The 22,245-nt window shown below is 32.6% G+C and overlaps 1 protein-coding gene across 1 annotated transcript in view; it reads right to left on the reverse strand.

Moving 5' to 3' along the window:
• Positions 1–20,189, reverse strand: part of LOC149477652 (uncharacterized) — a 166,813-nt gene extending 146,624 nt beyond the window's left edge. Inside the window, exon 1 of the mRNA XM_089710302.1 lies at positions 19,919–20,189. Within this exon, the coding sequence (XP_089566428.1) occupies positions 19,919–20,014 (96 nt within the window). The 5' untranslated portion in view covers positions 20,015–20,189. The remainder of the gene's footprint in view (positions 1–19,918) is intronic.
• Between the last annotated feature and the right edge of the window lie 2,056 nt (positions 20,190–22,245).

The following is a 22,245-nucleotide window of genomic DNA, read 5'->3' on the forward strand; positions in this document are numbered from 1 at the left end:
CCATAAACTAAGTATATTTTAAAATAAATGAAAATCATATAAGTAACAAGCTTCACCTCGCGGCTTTTTTGCATTGCTTAAATTTAAGTCCAATAAGATTCTCACAAGACTTTCCTTTGACATATTTTGGGCACAAAATCTTTACAATTCAAGAGCTTTTAAGGATCTTGCCTTGGAAGGCAAAAACAATGCAACAACAACCTACTCATTCCTCTGAACAACATTTAATCCATCTCAATTCAAACCACACATAACCGCAATCTTAATACTAGTTATTATAAAGGCGAAAGTTTGTAAGGATGTATGGATGTAAGGATGTATGGATGTATGGATGTATGGATGTTTGTTACTCTTTCACGTAAAAACTACTGAACCGATTACAATGAAATTTAGCACACATATAGAGGGTAACTTGGATTAACACATAGGATAGGTTTTATCCCGGAAATCCCACGGGAACGGGAACTATGCGGGTTTTCCTTTGAAAACGCGGGCGAAGCCGCGGGCGGAAATCTAGTATCAAATAATCATTTACAAGCGTGTGTACAAAGCCACGTTAACTAACACTCCATTTTCACAAAGCTGAAGAGTTAACTCACCTCACAAAGCTATCGTAGGATTTAACTACATGTTAAAAAAGGTGGATTACCTACCGGCAGAGAGTAGTATTAGTACATGATCCCTTGATTGATTCAAATAATATGTACATATAGCTGTTCCCTAAATAAAGAAATTGATTATACAATAATTAATTACAGAAACTTGCGGCCAATACTGAACAGGTAATCGTCACCATTGCATACTCCCTCAACATGCATTTAAAACTAGCTGTGTATCACGGTTTTACCCGCATTTCTCCGCTCCTATGGGTCTAAGTGTGATGACTATAGCCTTCCTCCAAAAATTGGCTAATTGGCTAATATTAAATACGGAAATATTTATGCTACTAGCAGTGGCATTTTAACCTATACACAGAGAAACACTATGCTTTGCAATGCTAGAATGAACTGCACTTAGTATTTATGCGTGAACTGTCAATTAATGTGAAGACTAATGAATGAAGAGTAGACGTGTGCCAAATTGTATGAAGATTTAGATTGCGTTTGTGAAGAAAGAAATGTATTAGTGTGAACTGTGGATGTAACTAAACATATATGGGTGATTATACAAAAATGGGGTAACTTTTGAGGATATTTTGTTTACTATATTTTTTATATCAGATTGTTACAAATTAGGGTGTATATGATAGCTAATCTAATGAATATATTGTTCCAAATCGGGCCAGCCACTTTTTTAAGTAGATTGTGAGATATTTTAAATTTTCTGGAATTGGCCTCCAGGGGACTGACGAGGCTAACATGGTACTGATAAAAAACACAATTTTGTAATATTCTTAAAGAAATTGAATGAAAATTAATACAAATCTCTCAGTTTTAATATTGGCACATGTCTTTTAAGTATTAAAATCACTTAGTTACGTTTAAAAATGATAATTAATAATATGTAATACTGGGAAAAAACAATGTCTCAAGTTTCAAAACAGCCTTCTGACATTTAACGTTACGTGAATATTCTTACTCTCTTACTTAACTTTTACTACTTTGACTTAGTTTTACTTGATATTTCAAGTAATTCACAAACAATAGAAACAAAAAAACGGCCAAGTGCGAGTTGGAGTCCTAACAAACCCATTTTTTATTATGTTTGTAACTAAAAATTTACACTTTTAGCAATTTTTCCTTTATCTGTGTTATAAGACGTTGCTATTTACCAAGTAGAAGTAAACTATATAGCAGTTTATAGTAGACTGTATACACGGGAAGCATCCTGTGTGTTTTTTTATTCCCTTGCGAATATTGAATTTTGCGGAAATTTGCAGTATTAACGGATGTAGGTATCTTTTGATTGCGTTGCGTTATAAGTTTGATTTTTTTACAGCCCCAAGGGTTCTTAATCTTGAGTATCCAATATAAATTTCAGATTGATTCCTCCACGCGTTCCAAAAAAAACGTCTTAACAGACAAACGGACAACAAAGTGATCCTATAAGGGTTCTGTTTTTTCCTTTTGAGGTTTGGAGCCCTAAAAATCTACCAATATTTATGTTAAAAGTACTAATTATGGTAAAATTAAAAACCAAAGGCTCGAATGAAAGTCTCATCTGAGTTTTCATAAGAGCCCCTTGACATTTTTATAATGTTATCAAGTATATTAATTAACTTTTATGTTATTTTGAGGTAATTTTACTTCACAGTATTATACGTATACGTATTTATCTGATAAATATAAAAAGCTATGCCCTGAAAGCATCAAAATCAATAATCAAAATAAAATAAGATCTTTTTAATAAAATTATTAGTAGTTTGTTTCAATAGCTCTTTTCTTTGCTACTGTTTCTTAAATGTTTCTTCCCTAGTCAAATTCAGTTTCTTTTAGCGTGGCGCATGATGTTTTAAACTGAAATATAAAATAGAAATGCTTATACCAATAGCAATCAAGATAAAAGTTCTCAAAAACGACAGAATCATCAGTACTATGGGGTCGCGTCAGTCCTCTGGCACGATATCTGACAAAGGACTGATGCCAGCGGATTGATAAAAAGGGACTTAATATGAGGTTATAATCACAAATTATGTTTTTTTGCCTAATTTCTAATATCAACAAACTATATTTTTACAAATCATAGTTAACCATTTATAAATGAAAATAAAAATCGGATTAACAATAAAATAACTACTCACCATAGGACTGAAATGTTGACTGGCGCAGCAAGATTTTAGAGGACAAACACAACCCTAGCGCTGGTACAGTTATGACGGCCGTCAAAATATGCGGTGCACAAGTAACTTCATTACCAACATTAATACTTAGACAGGGATTTGACCTCGACTTGGTGATATTTAGCGAGAATTTCAAATTTAAAACACACACAACGGACTGACTAGTGAAAACGATGACAAAGTTTAATTTTATTTTTTAAATAAAATGGAAAACATTGCGTTATGAAAGTTGTAGTAGGTATATAATACTATGTACATCAAAGATTGTAGTGAATTAGTAAGTTTTCAAGTTTTGTTTTTTTTAGTAAGTTTAAATCGATGATAATGTTTAAACGATAGTCACTTGATTGTTGGTTTTCGGAGTTGTGACAAGCCAAAGTACTGACGTTTGAGGTATTAATTTATTTTTTTTATTCATTTGTATTTTAAATAAAGAAGTGAAATTGAGTGACCAAATAAAGGACGCTTCATTGTTTTAAAATAGATTGTTACTTATTTGAATAAAATATAATAAGACTTTGTTTAAATTGGCTGATGACATCGAGTTACCCCATTTTTGTATAATCACCCATATATAAAACGATGTGTAAAGACTAGTGCTAAGCCTTATTACAGAACACAGACAGACAGTACTCTAATTTAAAAATAAAAGTATATGTAAATATTTATTGTCTGCAGTATTATATCCTTTCGATAATGATTTATTTTGCAGCATAATTAAGAAAAATCTGACCTATTATTTATCAATATCGTACTGAATAAACTTTTATACTTTTTACCAGCTAACCTGAAACGAGTTCGGCCTTCCTCAGAAAATAAACTCCCACAAACATTAATTTCTAATTGAAGCCCAGACCCGAAACATTCAAAATGGCCGCCAGCCTCAGAGAGATTAAAAGCCACAGTAATTAACTATAAGCTTACCTTTTGCTTGGAAATTAATAAATAGTTAGAACTCATTTACATTCAAACTTTAATAATTGGGTTTCACAAAAGCTTGTCTAAATTCTTTATACTTTTCATCTGATTCAAGGCAAATAAACTTTACCATAGTAAATGTTCTGTTATCGATTACATTGTTATTTTATGCACAGTCTTTTCGAATCTTTGAATAAATCTACTTTCCTTTTTCTATAAATATCGCGTCAATGTTTTTTTTTAATCGTTTAGAAATAAGATAGGTACTCAAACAGATCATGTGTCCATGGACAAAAGCAAATAAATTAAAATGAACCTTATTTATAATAGCTCAGTATTTCAAATTATAGCTAATTAAAACAAATAGCGTGTGCAGTAAATCGAAGCAGAAGCAGAATCGAAGCGTTCAAACTCTGCAATGCAGTTGAAACAGAATTCAGCCACCTCTTTACGAACCACGTTTCAAAACAAAATTTTACACACAGTTTTAAACAGAAAGTAAACGATTCTTCTTATAAATCTTATCCATATAATAAGAATAAACTGAAATTTTAAAAACAAATATACTTCGTGTCCATCACGACAACATACAAAAACCTACCCTATCAATACTTCATCAGAGATCTACAATTACAATAAATATCAATCCACTACTATCAATCACTATACCACGTTTACCAACCTACATATTCAATAAAGATCCCTATACTACAATAACCAACCAACAGAATATAGTTTATTCAATACGCATTTCATTTCCCACGAGTTAATATTATTATTTATTGTGTATCAATTGAGAAGGAGCGACAATCGACAATGCTTTACGATTGCTACGCGGGCACAATCTCGTTATCATTGCAATGGACCAATTGATATGATTGGAACTATTTGCTCTTCATGTTAAATTCAAGGCTGGCTTTTTGATGTAACATTAATTGAACTCATTATAAGGACTGATTTGTTGTTTCTATTCGATATCTATAATACATATGTACCTAATAAATACGAAATTCGTTACGATTGTCCTTCTCATTTACTTTAAAAATTAGTGAAATTTCCATAATACCAGATATTTCAGAATTATATTAAAAAATCTTGTAAAGGATGAACTTGACAGAAACAGTCGATGTACCGTAGTACGATGTACAGTAGTACATTTCGAATAGAATTATCTATAATGTAAATTGCTATGTGAATTGGGAATAAAGGGCATGGTCGCACTGACTACTATCAAACATTACATTAATATTTTCACAATACTATTATTTTCTGATCAAAAGTACAAAATGACATTACTTGTAGCAACGACAAATAGTAGTCAAAATCCGTCGATTAAAGATACAAAGTTGTTCAAAAGGCCTTGTCATGTATCCTAGATACCTTTTGGTAGATGGAAAAAAAAATTATCATTATTATGAAAACCTGCAGTTATTTCTTTAGGCTACGCGCAGACATACAGCGTTCTGCGTTCCGCGTTCTGCGTTCTGCGTTCGTCAGTTCTGCGTTCTGCGTTCTAGCGCACACAGGAGCCGTTCAAGACATTTGCGTTCTATTTCGTGACTCTCCGCACGAGAAACATGTCTCTCGAAAGTTCATCTTCGAAGATGAAGCCTTGCTTTTGTGGAGTCTAGAGAAGTCAAAAAAAAGTAGAAAATGTTGGGTACACCCTATCAACACGAAACGAGATGATATGGGAGAATTTAGTATTCTTATCCCTGAGCTGCTTCAAGATGAAGAGAGATTTTATATTTATTTTCGAATGTCAATTAATAGCTTTTAAGGCTACGCGCAGACATACAGCGTTCTGCGTTCCGCGTTCTGCGTTCTGCGTTCCGCGTTCTTTGTAATGTGAAGGATCTATAGCGCCGGCGCACACAGAACGCAATTAGACCGCGGCGGTCATTCGGAACGCTTGCGTTCTCGCGTTCTCTGTACAGAATTACAAAGAACTCGCGTTCTCGCTATGGCTGGTCCGTCTTCTCCAATTGGTATCTTGTTTTTCTATTTCAGATTTTACATAGTCATGTAACTCATTGAAGCTATTTATTGACATTCGAAAATAAATATAAAATCTCTCTTCATCTTGAAGCAGCTCAGGGATAAGAATACTAAATTCTCCCATATCATCTCGTTTCGTGTTGATAGGGTGTACCCAACATTTTCTACTTTTTTTTGACTTCTCTAGACTCCACAAAAGCAAGGCTTCATCTTCGAAGATGAACTTTCGAGAGACATGTTTCTCGTGCGGAGAGTCACGAAATAGAACGCAAATGTCTTGAACGGCTCCTGTGTGCGCTAGAACGCAGAACGCAGAACTGACGAACGCAGAACGCAGAACGCGGAACGCAGAACGCTGTATGTCTGCGCGTAGCCTAAATCTCACGCAGACAGAGAGCGTTCTGCGTTCCGCGTTCTGCGTTCTGCGTTCCGCGTTCTTTGTAATGTGAAGGATCTATAGCGCCGGCGCACATAGAACACAGTTAGACCGCGGCGGTCATTCGGAACGCTTGCGTTCTCGCGTTCTCTGTACAGAATTACAAAGAACTCGCGTTCTCGCTATGGCTGGTCCGTCTTCTCCAATTGGTATCTTGTTTTTCTATTTCAGATTTTACATAGTCATGTAACTCATTGAAGCTATTTATTGACATTCGAAAATAAATATAAAATCTCTCTTCATCTTGAAGCAGCTCAGGGATAAGAATACTAAATTCTCCCATATCATCTCGTTTCGTGTTGATAGGGTGTACCCAACATTTTCTACTTTTTTTGACTCCTCTAGACTCCACAAAAGCAAGGCTTCATCTTCGGAAGATGAACTTTCGAGAGACATATTTCACGTGCGGAGAGTCACGAAATAGAACGAAAATGTCTTGAACGGATCCTGTGTGCGCTAGAACGCAGAACGCAGAACTGACGAACGCAGAACGCAGAACGCGGAACGCAGAACGCTGTATGTCTGCGCGTAGCCTAATGCATTAATACATTTGCATCTATTAATGCTACTTCGTAAATCAGGAAAACTGACACTTTTTCTAAAAAGTTCAAAACGACTAATGATAAAAAGCTCACATGTAACACCCCTATAACGCACCCTATCCACCCAACTTGTCAAGCTAATCCCTCGGCGTGTACGGCCGTTTACGTTTGCACTATCAATTTGCTTTGAGCTATGTTTGAACATCCCACTAGTGTTGCCTGTTGGGAATCCCATTACACCCTTTCACATATCTCTTGGTTGTTTTGTATCCTGCCTTTTAAACATGTGATAGATTGCGATGATTAGCATTAGTTTATTTTAAATTTTTTAACAGGATAAGTATTTCCTTTTCTAGAATTTACTCAATTACGGTAGGTACCTATTAGAACAGATTTTGGGTTTTCACGTCAAGTATGTGGGTAGACACTAAAATTAATGTTAAAAAGTACAGGATATAAAATGCGTTTTAATAAATTATATTGAAAAATATTTAATACTAGAGGTCCACCCCGGCTTCGCCCGTGGTACATATTTCGCAATAAAAGGTAGCCTATGTCCTTTCTCGGGTATCAAAATATCTCCATACTAAATTTCATGCAAATTGGTTCAGTAGTTTAGGCGTGATTGAGTAACAGACAGACAGACAGAGTTACTTTCGCATTTATAATATTAGTATGGATATACTATTTTTGTATACTTAATTTAAAGATAATTATTAAGTAAGTCCCCGTAGTAAGTGTACCTAATACAGTATTGCTTGACAATTGAATCATCAAGATTTTATCATTAGCATGTCATGGTAGAAATAGTTCGCAGATCGCACGAATGTGATTGAGTTGTTATTTTGGTATACACCAAAGCATTATCAAAATATACCAACTCAATAAATTTACGAAAAAATAATAAGTAGGTATTTAAATTTTAATCTATTTAAACATATTTTCATAATCAGAATCATAATAAATGGAAAGCTACTTTACCCATTGCAAAACTTGTCATCACTATTTGTACAAAGCTGCATGTAATAATGTCTCCCTGGACAGACAAATTAATTTTTCATTCCATGAAGATATTATCAGGCCTTTGTAATGACAGGAAAATTTCCACGCCCTTCGCAGTATGAAATTTCTTGAAAAGCTTTTTAATTCCCTTGATGGCAATCAGTAAATGAATTCTGTTTGTTTATAAATGTATGCTTTTTATTTGCCATTGGAATAACGGAACAAAAACAACGGACTCAAGGTTACACCTACTAATCCATATACCTAGTATTTTCATTTTTTTACACCTTTACCTTATACATCTTTATCTATGGAAGTTATCGGATACGAATTATAAACCCCTTATTTGGGGGGGCAAGTATCTCGCCTCGCGGCGGTGCTGAAAAAAACCCCTTATTTATTATTATCAACCTCAGTCTATAATATCCTCCCTATCGATATATTTAGACTATGTATGTAGACACATTCCCCAATTCATCCACATGCTCATAATAAACATTTGTTTAGCAACAAAGTTGAATCAATTTCTTGATCTGGCGACATTACGTTCTTCATTAAAAGAATTTAATGCAGAACGTAATGTCGCCAGTTCAACATACAAAGATAAACATACACATTAAAATACGTTAAATGACAATAAAACAAACCGAACACCAGTAGCACATACATCAGCGAGGCCTGGAGGGTGAGCGATGAGTTCGTACGGTCATTTCCCGTTATAATATGCAACAACTGATACAAGGTGAAGGTCGCTCGTGATCGAGTTGATTATGGGGCACACCTTGTTCAACATAATATATTATTTAAAATGTATTAATAGCTAGCTTTCCGCCCATTGCTGCACGTTAGCTCGATAGGCTATGCTAACTAAATACACCTTATAATTTCTACTGCTTAAAGTTTTGTTTTGACTTCTTCAGAGTTCTATTTCAAGAATTTATAGACTGTAGATTATATTTTATACATTTCAAAAGCTTTCAGTGTTTGAAACAAAGAGAGTTACTTTCGCATTTATAATATTATAGTGTTTATAGATTTACAAGCTCTGAAATCATCGCAGAATGTCTTTACGCCGAAGTGACCTGTTTTTTTGTAAACATTTAAATTTTTATCGATTTCAGCATCAAACACAAACCAAACTGCTATTCCACCACATAGAGGTTCTATCGATTAAATATATCATACTATTCTAGTCCCCTTTATTCATCACCTAAAATTAAAAATATGTAACATCAATTTGACTACAAATTTGCCAAGATAATGAAGTTCAGCACATTCTGCGCGACCTCAACAAAATGGCTGAATAAAAATGTAAAATTCCTCTTTTCCCGCCAACCGTATACAATGGTGTATTGTATTTAAGTATACCATTGGCCTTCGTATCTCCGGAGTAATGACGTCAATGCCCAAAGAGGGTTCACGTCCCTTTTCTTGCTTATATACTAACGGTTCATATGCATTATAAGATTAAATTGATCTCCAGTATTAGTGCTTAATGTAAGACTATTATAATCTTGCATATCGAATGATTTAACTGACTTAGCGTGAATATTTCTTTATCAATCTGCATAAATTAAAAACAAAATAAAGCAACATGATATTTCAGTTCAGTTGTGGAAAAGATATTCATAACATGAACATACAACTCAAATGCAGTTTATAAACCTCTAGATGTAAACTATATCTACCTACAGAAAATTTCAAACAATTACTCATACAACCAGGAAATGTAAAACTACCCGCACACATGCACCCTTGTAACAAAATCTCTCAACACACTTCCAGTCGACTCATCCAATTAATTCGAATCCTGTGCAGTGCTGTCTGTAGCGAACTAATTTCCGACTTTTTCGTAAGCCGCTAATAAGGTAATGTGCATACATTAACGAGGGTAGAGCGGTAGCGTGCGCGGGAGCGAATTACTATGTGAATATAGAAAAAAAGAGCGTGTGTGCCGAGCACATGTGTCAAAAGTGAAACTTCTTTGGCAAGATTCAAAGATACATGATACCAAAATCTTCCATCATTACTCCATGACGCGACGGTACTGCCATGACACGACCTTGAAATTTAACTTACAACGCGCTTATTGAAGGTTCAATTGAGAATCTTCTCTTATTTGAACTCGGTTGATAAAATAAAAATTGATTTTAACTACAGTACAGCAAAAAGATAATCCTAAAAGAGAAAAATAGAACCAGGCTGAAGGTCACCTAATAAAGCTTTAACGTCCATAAAAAGGATCTTCGCGATGGATGGGAAAAGTATGCGACAATAAAAAACTATTTACGACGGTGGAGAAATAGTGTGAGTAGGGATATTTTTTGTTTCGTTCTAGTTTGTAAACAACAATCAGCGAAAAAATTGCTGATATCCAAAACTTAAGACTCATCTGAAATGGTGATGTAGCGTTATAAAAAGGAAGAGCTTAATGTAGACAATTTTATACTTTAAGTACATTACAAATGTTTTAAATTTTACAGGTAAGGGGGAATTCGAGTTAAAATTATCGCTTCCTGCTATCAACTTGAACAGAAGCTAATGAAGGGAACAGGTGAGTTCGGCTTATTTGTATGCATATCAAATGTCTAGTTTAGATTAGTTTGGGGGTTGGAGGTTAACTGTTCTTTCTCTTCATTACTATAAAAAATTACTTGTTTACATGGTTGATACGTTTTTTGTTGATGTGATATTAAACGATGGCAAAAGCATGAAAAAAGCTTTATCCAAACAATTTATTTCTATTTAAATTATTTTGTATTTATAGGATTTCAGCCAAAAGTTGGCTTATTATTTATGTCCAAAAAGAAGTCATATGTTGTAACATGAGCTATCAAATAAAATAACCGAAGCCGATGAGGACAGAGCTCCATTGCGACGTAAAAAGGAATGGGATATAATGTCATTTCCACCCCATAAACCGAATTATACGCAGATATATATTTTGAGAAAGAAAAACATTACCAGTTGGAAATAATCACTCAGAGCAGAATTCCAAAGTATATTGAAGATTTAAGCGTCTATTTTAACTGTTTATTGGCTTTTTTTTCTCATATAGATTTACGATCACAGTAAATAATTGTATATCATATAGGTACAGGCATACGGAATGTGGTATTAAACAGTACGTCAATAGAACCATAGTAAAATCAAAGTTCTCAACAATCTCAAATCTTTTTATTTCAGAGCACACACATGGACACAGCAAACCTCCAAGTGACGTAATCAAGAATATGATGTCATACTTTACCCCTTTCGAAGTAATGGGAATTTATAAGTTCTTCGTCTGCTGCTTCAAATCACAGTTAAATATATCAGATACATTCAGGATTAATATACTTTAATATCGATGAATCATGATTAAGAAATTAATTTAAATTTATGATATAAGCAGGTTGTGCCGGTTTTCTATCATGGTTACGGTCGTGTTAATGTAATTTTTTTCTCTGTATAAATAGCATTTTCCTCTGTAAAAGCCTACTTTATTCAAAAATAATTTTCAATGTACATATATGCCAAATTACACGATTATCTGTTGAACAGTAAGTAATAGCATGTAATAGTGAAAGCGTAACAAAGGAACAAATTTGATTCAGCTTTTATTATATTTTACCGTATCTCTAATAGGCACCGCTACGGAATGTGATTTGTAATATGGCATTGATCTTTGTCCCATGAAACATCGTACAATATTTTTAATATTTCCATAATATTTCTTCAGTTATAGATAATAGCGGTTCTTGGACCAAAATCAATTTATACCCAAGTTCCTTAGAATGTTCCGATACAAAAAATGTTTTATTTTTGCAATTATTTTATTATTTTTATTTAACCATTTATTGATAGAAAAAAAAACATACTTTAAGAATACAGAAGAAACACCACATAAATCGACACGATTTGATCGTGGTGCACATGCATTCTAGACGTCAAACAAATACTAAATAAATAATAAATAAATAAATCTCTTTATTTGCATAATGTGTGTACAAAGATAACAAATTACATTATAGGTCGAATCAACACATTAGCCATGAATGGCGTGCAAATTAGGTAGGTATATTATCAGCTCCGCAACATTATTTTATATAAAAAGTACATTATTTCATTGTCTTACATAAAAGGTACACATTATATATTATATTCATTAGTCAAGATAAAAAATTCAATGTCACAAATTTAAATAATCCGATACATTATAAAAATTTTTATTATTTAGCCACTCATACAGTTTTGTCTTAAAAGGACCGATATTTAACATTTTTATAGATTCCTGAAGTTTATTAAATATACGAATACACATAGCATGACAATTTTTGGTATATAAAGTGGTCCTGGGTGTTTTATTATAGACAAGTCGATTTGGATGACGGTGGTCGTGGCTGTATATGTCTTGGGCCGTGCTAAAAAGATACTTATGTCTTTTTACAAAAATACAAATTTCGTAAATATATAAGCACGGCAAAGTTAACAACTTGAGTTTAATAAATAGCGGTTTACACGATTCGTACGGACCTACGCCACAGATCGCGCGTATACATTTTTTTTGGGAGATGAACGCTTTTCTGATGTTTACGCCATTACCCCAGATTATAAGACCGTATCTCAAGATAGATATTACATGAGCGTGATAAGTCGATAGAGTGGTTCTTAAATCCGTAATTTTTCGTAGGCGCCTCAGGGCATATACAAATTTATTCACTTTACTACAGACCTTATAAATGTGTGATGACCATTTAAGTTCATTGTCTAAAACAATACCTAAAAATGAAGTTTCACTTTTTTCTTCCATTATTACATCATCATATTCTATTTTTAAATTATTGCGCAGAGGATTTGAAAATGTCATGTAGTTAGATTTAGTAAGATTGATTTTTAGATTATTTGTGCTAAGCCATTTTATCATTTTGTCCAAATTATTTATAATGTCGTTGTTAAAATTCATAATGTCAAAGATTTTTATGTCAGATTCAAAAATTATCGATATGTCATCCGCGTATAGAATTATTTTACGATTTGTTATGTCTATAATGTCATTAATATAAAACAAAAATAAAATAGGCCCCAGGACACTTCCTTGAGGTACACCACACTGGTTAGATATATATTCTGATTGGTATGTTTCTTTCTCATTAGTATTATTAGTCCGAGTAATAATAACACTTTGTTTTCTATTTTTTAGATATGATCGGAACCAATCTAACACAATCCCCCGAATCCCATATGCCTCTAATTTTTTTAATAGTAATTCATGAGACACTCTATCGAACGCTTTTGACATGTCAAAGTATAATACAGTAGTCAATATTTTTGCGTCGATGTTTTGAAGAATTGAATGTGTTAAGGAATAAATTGCATCATTGGTAGATTTGTTTTTTTGAAAGGCGAATTGTTCATCTTTAATTATATGGAACTTATCACTGAACTCACTCAAACGCAAAGACATACATTTCTCAAAAATTTTGGATATGATAGGTATAAGAGTAATGGGTCTATAGTTTTCTATGTTATTTTTATCTCCTTTCTTAAACAAGGGGGTAATAATAGATATTTTTAGTTCTTCAGGAAAAGAACCACAAGAAAAGGACAAATTAATTAAATGTGTCAGTACGGGTACCAATTCTGATTGACATTGTTTAATAACTTTGGTACACACCTCGTCATATCCCTCTGCGGTGGTATTATTTAATGACATAATTTGTGTATAAACTTCCGTTTCAGACATAGGTCTCAGGTACATAGAAGAGGGGTTATTAGTAATACTGATTTGATTATGAAAGTTTTGATTTGGATTAACGCTACCAATATTATTGAAGTATTCATTGAAAGAATTCGCTATTTGAGATGGGTCTGTGATTGTTTGAGTGTTTAGTGTAAGTGAATCAATTTCGGTATATCTGTTCTGAGAGTTTAGCTCGTGTTTTATTATTTGCCAAGTTGATTTACACTTATTTTTACTTTTATTCAAATAATTAATATTACAATTTTTTTGTGCCTTATATATACAACTACGCAAAATTTTCGAGTATTTTAAATAAATAGATTTATTTTGATGCGATTTTATTTGGTAATAACGATACCTTAAATTTCGTTTAGTATTGCAACTAACTTTTAATCCCTTTGTTATCCATTTATTGCTGCTATTTCTTAATTTAATTTTGATCAACGGAAAACATAATTTATAGAAGAGGCAAAAAGTGTCATAGAAGTTTTTGAATGCCACTTCAAAATTCCCACGTTCCTTAAATATATCAAAAAATGTTAAATCTTGGAGATAACTTTTAAATTTAATAATGTTCTCTTCACTGTAATCTCTTTTGTAAATTATTACAGCATTTTTATTAGGTTTGGGTTTAATATCAGATATTTTGAAAGTTATAAGTTGTGCTGTGTCATGGTCTGAGAGGTGTAAACGTAATAATTCCGCTCTGACTCTATCTATATTACTTAATATTTGATCCAAACATGATTGACCACGAGTTGGACCGTCGATGTGAAATTTAAGATTATACGTTTTGGCTAAGTCTTTAAACTCATCCGAATGTTTATTTTGTTTGAGTAGATCAATATTGAAGTCACCTGTAATAATAATTTTTTTCTTATAATATTTTTCACATAATTTATGTAATAGTAAATTTAATTGGTCAAGGAAAAAGTTCACTTCTGAGTCAGGAGTCCGGTAAATGCAAACAACTATAATGTCGTATCCCACAATTTCTACTCCGCAGCATTCAAACTTTTTTTCATATGCGTAGTTGGTGAGATCTATGTTTTTAAACAACAAATCATTTTTAAGAAGTATACAGACTCCGCCCCTTGGTTTTAATCTACTGAAACTCGATGTCAAATAGTAGTTTCTTAAATTAAGATAATGTTCCTGACCTCTAATTAAAAAAGTTTCTGACAAACATATTACATTGGGTATTATTTGCGATTCGAATAATTCTTCCAACGTTATTTCAAAAATTTCTATTTTGCTTAATATGCTTGCTATGTTTTGATGAAATACGGAAAATGAATTTAGTTTTGTATTCTTGTTAGGGACGAAAACAATTTAAGGTCAGTCTGGTTTGCGTTTGTGGCAGAAGTCGGTCTACATTATGGGCGTTGTTAGTGTTACTCAAATTATTATTATTCGCGGGTAAATGATTGATTACATGGGAATTTTGTATGTTGTTAACTTTACCGCACCTGTTTATAAGGTTTTTTAATTCTTTACAATCTAAGAATGTGCGTTCATAATTAATATAATTTATACAGTGAAGCAATTTATCACAAATAGTATGATTACCGTTAATACATTTTATAAAAGTACAATTTTTAAAGCGAGAACACAAGTGGTTAATTTCTCTATTTAATGTATATAAATATTTTGTATATAGATACTTTTTATGCGATGTGCCCACTACTATTATATTACAGGCACTGCGCGCACGTATTCTATTTAAAGCAATATTTAATTCAGACAAAGTTTGTGTCTGGCTATGGTCATTTTCTCCAACACAAATTATAACGATATCAGAGCGGTCTGTTTTTAGATTATAGCAATGTTTCAATACTTCATCGTTCGGGGCATGAGGCTTGATGGTAGCTGATACGGAGTAGTTGAGAGACGTAGACAATCTGTGTGTTAACTTAGAGCCTATGCCGATACATCGCTGCGTTCCAAATATATGTATTTTCTTTTTCTCCGTCACTGTGTTGCACATTCTTTCTTGTGGATAGATAATATTAGTACTGGATTGAGAATTTATGTTTAACGTGTTTGAAGGTGATTTATAATTTTGTATAGTTTTTGTACCACTTTTATTATTATTTGAGGATATAGATGATGTAGTAACTGCTTGTATATGCTTATTTGTTTGTACTTTTGCTTTAAGTTCTTTTATTTCTATGAGTGCCAAATCGAGTTTAGTTTTTATTTCAATAAATTGTTGTTTAAGTTCGTTAAATTCGCTTATTGGTACAGTTGAACAATCCATCAAACCGGCTCTAGGCTCGGATTCTAAAGATACAAAAGAATTGTCTAAATCAGGTAATAATTCATTTTCGATTGCTGGCATCTTCCTTCTGATAGTTACATTCATACAAGGATTTATTCTTGGCGTTGTATTATCTATATTCGATGAGTTTGTTTCTATGCATATTTTACATTTCCAGTTTTGCTTGTCCTCTGAAGTCATTAAATAGAATCTCTTTATAGAAATTGAAGCACAATCCAAGTCGAAAAGTTTGTTACAGCTCAAACATTTAATAGATTCTCGCATGTCGATCAACTTATTGCATGTTTTACAATAATTAATATTATTTGAAGCCATATTTCGTAGATGCAAATTTATAATTTAAGTAAATGTCTATTTTTTAAAATATTCTTCAAGAAATAAATTTAAAAATAATATGGCTGCATGGTGCCGGATCGAACTTGGTTCCGTCGGTCTTCACTCTTCAGACCGAGGTGGTATGCTCGGTGCTATCAGCGCTGTTAATTGAAGCTTCGAAATAGTGTAACGTTTTGTTTACTATAGAAACAGCTGATGCTAGAAACGGGTTAATGAACCGTTGCTTTAATTAGCCAATCACAACGCGTTAACTGTTTATTCACTGTACTTGATATTTTATGATTGTCAACGGATATTTGAACAAAGGAATTGTACATACGCGTGATTTAAGGTTTGATTACACTTATTTACACTTATTACTTAGCTTCTGGGGTATGAGTTCTTGTTACTATATAGTTTGAATTAAATTTGTAGTTAATAATTTTTATTAAAGATATTAGGTTTTGTCACTTATTCACATCACATATTTCAACGATATTACTATTATTTTTAGAGCACTGATTGTTTTGCAAACACTTATACACGTAAGTCACACAATATAGATCACGATTCACCATAAAAACTGTTGTCTTTTTTGTACTTTATATTTTTAATTTATTTGTTACGCGGAGCTGAAGTGACCTGTGGCAAGCGCAGCGCGCGTAGAGAAACTAGACTAGATGAATATTCAGTACATTTCCCAAGAAAACAATTTCTCATTAACACGGCAAAGCAATTATATAACATTTATTTGTTATTATAACTGGTTACCGCATTGCATAATAACAGTAAGCGACCTTGAGTATCTGTTACCGATGTTAGGTGTCTGGCTATCTTAATACATAGACGATTAGTGCATATTTTTGTTTTTTTGCAACTAGGTATGTTGGAGAATTAGTGGTTACAAATTGGAACATACTGCACTGTGCACAAGCACAATTATCCGATCAACCGAGAACAAAAGAATAAAGATATACAGTATATATATCATTTCTTTTGCTAATTTCTACATTATTCATATAAAGCTTTTATCCAAATTTTGGCGGAGACAAAATAAAAAGTAAAAATCATCAAAATACGCTCAAACGTTCTAAATTTCTGTGGCTTCACGACTTTCTTTAATAAAGATATATCCAAATAGATGATAGATTAAAAACGAGTTATCTATTGGAATTATCCATAAATCGCACTGTATAAGGAAAACATTATAAAATTATTGTATTCAAGATAAAACTTCGGAAAAAACAAGCTTCTCTTAATTTAAGAGACTAAAATATACCTAGATAATAATAATTAATGTTTTCAGTCCTTTATGTTTTCTATTTTTTTAAATCAGCAGCTACTTTACTACGAAAAGTATATTATTACTTTCATTACGGTCAATTTAAACAAGTCCACAGTGAATCTTATTACGTAAAATCACGGTATTATCGAAATAAAATTCTACCCAACGTGATCAATATTTAAAAGCAGCTTAGTTCTCCAACAGCTGCCTAGCCAACTTAAATAAAAAGAAAATTCGTCTAGAATCAAACGATCCATAGATAAATATTCTATAAGCGTGCCCGACTTGCACTATAAGGGAGCATAGCAATATTCTATAGAGACCAAGTCCATTGTAAGTGTTATGCAATAATGCAGCAGCTGTTATGCGCCCTACATAAATTTTATCGAGCAAAAAATCGTTCACGCATTAGTTTAGATTAACTTCTGTGGCATATGAATATTTTATTGTACCTATGGATTTATTTTAATTGTATTGTTGTTAGAATTTATAGTATGAATTGCTGTTAACTAATATGTGAGATGCTGTAATTTTTTATTTTTCGTAAATATCCAGGGGAATATTCAGGGTAAGAATTTACTACTTAAATTATACTGTTCAATGTACAATATAACAGGCAACAAAGGATGTCCTTGTACGAATTTAAATATGAAAATAGAAAAAAAATATTCTTGAAATATCAATTAATGTTTATTGCTGCTCCAAAATTTAATAAAGGAAAGATTCAATTACTTAGGTACATACACAGGGTATAATCGTTAAGTGTGCACAGGCGATTATTCCGTAACTATTGCAGGTATAAAAATACTTTAAAGTTTAAACCGATATCAAAGTACATAATTATCTAATTCGTAAAATGACAACTACACCTGGTATAATGTGATGTGAAAATCTATTAATACCAAACCTAAAATATAGACACCATTAAAAAATGGTCAAGTTGAACAATCTTTGCAGCTTATTATATGTACATATTGACAAAGCAATACCTACTATAGTTATTTAAGACAAACCATGTGAATATTGGCACACTGCAATATATTATGATGTAATTTCTAAATTAACTGCTGAAAATATGTAACGGTTAAACTATTGAAGCTTGTGTTATTTTTATTGTGTATGGAATATAGTAAATAGAAGTATAAGAAGTACTGAAAAAACTTCCAAATTTAGTGCAAAGCATAAAATTCGAGAAGCATTCAATCAACGGCTACTATTTTTAACGATTTGTTAAGGCAACAGGATCTTATGGAGAGAGAACTCGGTTAAGGTTGAATAGGACGGAACAGTGTCTGCTGGGGCTAGTTTCATTTAAAAATCGCTTATTGGCATCACAAGCAATAAATGCCTTTTGATTTTTGTTGTAAACAAAAAAAATCAATTCTACCAACTGAATGCATTAAAACAAATATAATAATTTATTAACTAATCATTTAGGTATTTAAATATGTTTCATATCCAGACAAATTGTCCATTATGCTTTGATCAAATCCTAAAACGATGAATTAAGATGTGTAAGTTAGTATATATCATTTATAAGATTGAAGCCATGAATAATTTTTGGTACAGATGCAAGGTTGCGTCTGACTAAATAAATTTTTATCTTGGCTAAACTCTAGAGTGATAGAATTTGCATCACAAATAACCAAATTATATGACTATAGCCAGCAAATGATACAGATGGAAGCCTAGGATGTGAATGTTGTTAAAAAAATGAATTTAACAATTCAAACAGCCATTTTACGTTTATAATAATATTGCTAGTTGCACAAGGAAAATTGTTTGATTTTTGCAAACTACACTATATAAACAGTCCAAAACATTGAATTTGTTAAATGTTTTTCAATTATTTGCACATGTAAATACCAGATGTCCATAAGATACTTATAAATTTGCATAACTAATATGACAAAAAATGTCTGATTATACAAGAAAACCCACAAGTTAACAATGATCACTAAACATGATAGTTTTTTGTTACATGATGAGGTAATTTTAGATTAATATTGTGTTAATATCTTCTAATAGTATAATGACCATTTTTTATTATCCAATAAGACAATCTGTCTAGGTATTAATAGAACAATAACTCTAATTGGTAGACTAGATAAAGTCAATTAGGTCATTCTAATTCACACCTATAGATTAAATCAATCTTTGGCCGCCGAAAAATCTTTATTAGCAATTGAACAATGTGAAATAATCACAATAGGTGAAACTTAAAGTATTTTAATTGTTAAAATCATGAGTTTAATATTCAAAACAATGTTAAGTCCTCGAGATTATTATGTAAGACGAAAGATGAAGGCTTGTTTCAAAAACTGGCAAAAGCGACAATATCTTCATAGAACTAATCTAGGCTTCACTGAACAGGGCCAATGTACTTTTATGAACCAGAAAAATATAATTTAGGTCATACTCTTAGTGACACCTATACAAGCACGGTCGCACCCCGCAGTACACCAACGACAGCTGCGCAAAAATACTTCTTCAGTACTAAATCGCACTATAACTAAATATTTCTCACATAATAATGCCAATTAAAACACTGCGAGCTCACCGAGCGTGTGCTAAAATAACACAAATATTGTTTTTATGCTCAGTCGCTCACAGAAACACAAGAAATTTATTATTTCTTACCTGTTTATTCCTATTGTCGACACCGTTCGCCTTCGCGTCCTGAACATTCGCATTGCTTTCCTCACTTTTTTCACTTTTCACACCCTCCAACGCCATGATCAAACTCGTATTTTATTCACTACCATGCGCAAAATATGTTAATTTTTCGGAATTCACTGCATATAAAAAAATCGGCACCAATAGATACGAGAGCACACTCCCAGAGAAAAATTCGTCACAGCAACATACCGCCCTAAATTAACCGACGCATCGAGCGCGAATGAAGTGAACTGTGAAGTATGAAGCTCTTTGAAGTTTGAATCGTCAATTTGGCCGGTGAAGCGACGAAACGTCACTTCTGTGACATAACGGTAGTGTTGCTATAAAAGAAAATTCAGTTTAAAATTGAGCTTTCGCAGTTCGTCAGACAGCAGACTGCTATAAAAATTGTTTTAATAATTAACATAGTAAGTTTTTAAACTTGAAAGAAGAACAAAATATATTTACATTGTACAGCATCAAACGATACTTACTACGATTACAATATCCAGCTGGAAAAGGTACATTTCATTATATCCTCATAGTTTCTACTCTTCTAGAATAAAATTGAATTAGGTAAGTAGCGGGAAACAAATAAATTAAGTATAACGTGTTTGTGTTTATTTATCGTTGATTTAATAAGTAATAATCTTAGGTAATAATGCAGCTTATTTCATCTTACAGAATAGCGACATCTATTTTTATTATATAGTACCTATTCTTTACGTACCTCACATAATTTAATCGTAATTTTGTAAAAATGCAATAGATGGCGTTGATACTAAAACACTGTCAGTTGTCACTGTAAATTCGCGCCAAATAAGCGCTATCCTTTGAAGTGTGTTTCTTCAGCTAGCACGTTCACTAGCACGTTAGATCAGAATCACGTCACGGTGCGTATGCGTTTGCACCACGTTCCCGTTGTGAACGAGGCAATCACGTGCCCGTCCCGCTCACGTCCCGTCCGAGGTATTTTCCCGTCACGTATGCAGCGGCCTTTAATTTAAGGTCTTTGTATATAATTTGTAGTCGTGTAGTAAAAATGTTCTTTATTTCTACTAATATTAAATACTACATGTAAACTATTATTGCAAATTATTAAAAAAAATCTCCACGGCGGGGAATCGTACCCCGGTCTCCCGCGTGACAGGCGGGGATACTCACCACTATACTACCGAGGATTACATCAGGAATTCGAAAGAACACAAATTTTAAAGTGCATTGTCAAGTAAGTTTTCTTATAAACGAATAAACACAGCTAGGTACCTGTTTTAACAATTAGGGTGCTTTTGTACATGAGATGTGCTTTAGGTACTGAATGCGTTTGATATCCACCACATTCATTGATGCATATAGCTTGGCACTGGTGGAAACGGTTTCAACTAGTTTCAACTAATATAATATGTTTGTAATTTTATACTTACTCAGTAACACTAAACACACATGACACAGGTAAGAAAACTCATATTTTACGCAGACCTGAAACCGCGAGACCCAGCTAGTTTCAAATAAATCTGTTCTTGCAGTAAGAACAGCTAATAATTTTTATAAGAGATCGTAAAGAATGCATTTACACTAAAACATCAAAATAAAGATACCTAGTAGAAAATAATTCTTCAAAAGCTATTTAATCCTTCTAGTATAAAAAAACGCAATCATACTTTCCTATTACAGAAATTTCATCAGCCGAACACTTTATAATGAAACTATGTAGGTACATAGACAGGTTACACTATTTTTAATTTTATCGTAAATTCAATAGACTCCCTGCGTTATTTAAAGTTCTTTATCAATACGTAGGTATCTTATACAAATTGGGCTTTGGTTTGTTGGTTGAAAATATTTGCTAAGAATTATAGAACAAACCTATTTTTAAGTACTGAGGACAATTCAATTAAATTTTTATAATATTATTTATTGTAATTTTTAACACGTTCAAGACGGGGCCCGATTTTGGCTACTTATCGTTGGGCCGGCATAGGGCTTAGAAGACCTGTTGGTGAACTTCATTTACGGCCGGCATCAGGTGGAAAGGACCTGTTACACCTTTTGACATTAAAATCAAATGTGTCATCCAGTTGAAGACTTTTTTGAAAATTCTTTCTTGAAATGTATTGTTATTGAATCACTGCATAACAACATTAGACCCGTTTTTGAAAAAAATATCATTAAAGGAGGTTAAATTAGTAGTAAAATTATAGGATCTTATACACCTGATCCCGGCACTAGTGAATATGATTGCTAGTGATGTCAAATGAATCGACTATATAATTAAAAAAAATCAATTCATTTTTACCTCAAAAACAGTA

The sequence above is a fragment of the Colias philodice genome, chromosome 24 (genome assembly GCF_061535455.1).
Source record: "Colias philodice isolate Cphi_HAF_F1 chromosome 24, ilColPhil1 Martin Lab GWU primary, whole genome shotgun sequence".
Taxonomy (NCBI): Eukaryota; Metazoa; Arthropoda; class Insecta; order Lepidoptera; family Pieridae; genus Colias; species Colias philodice.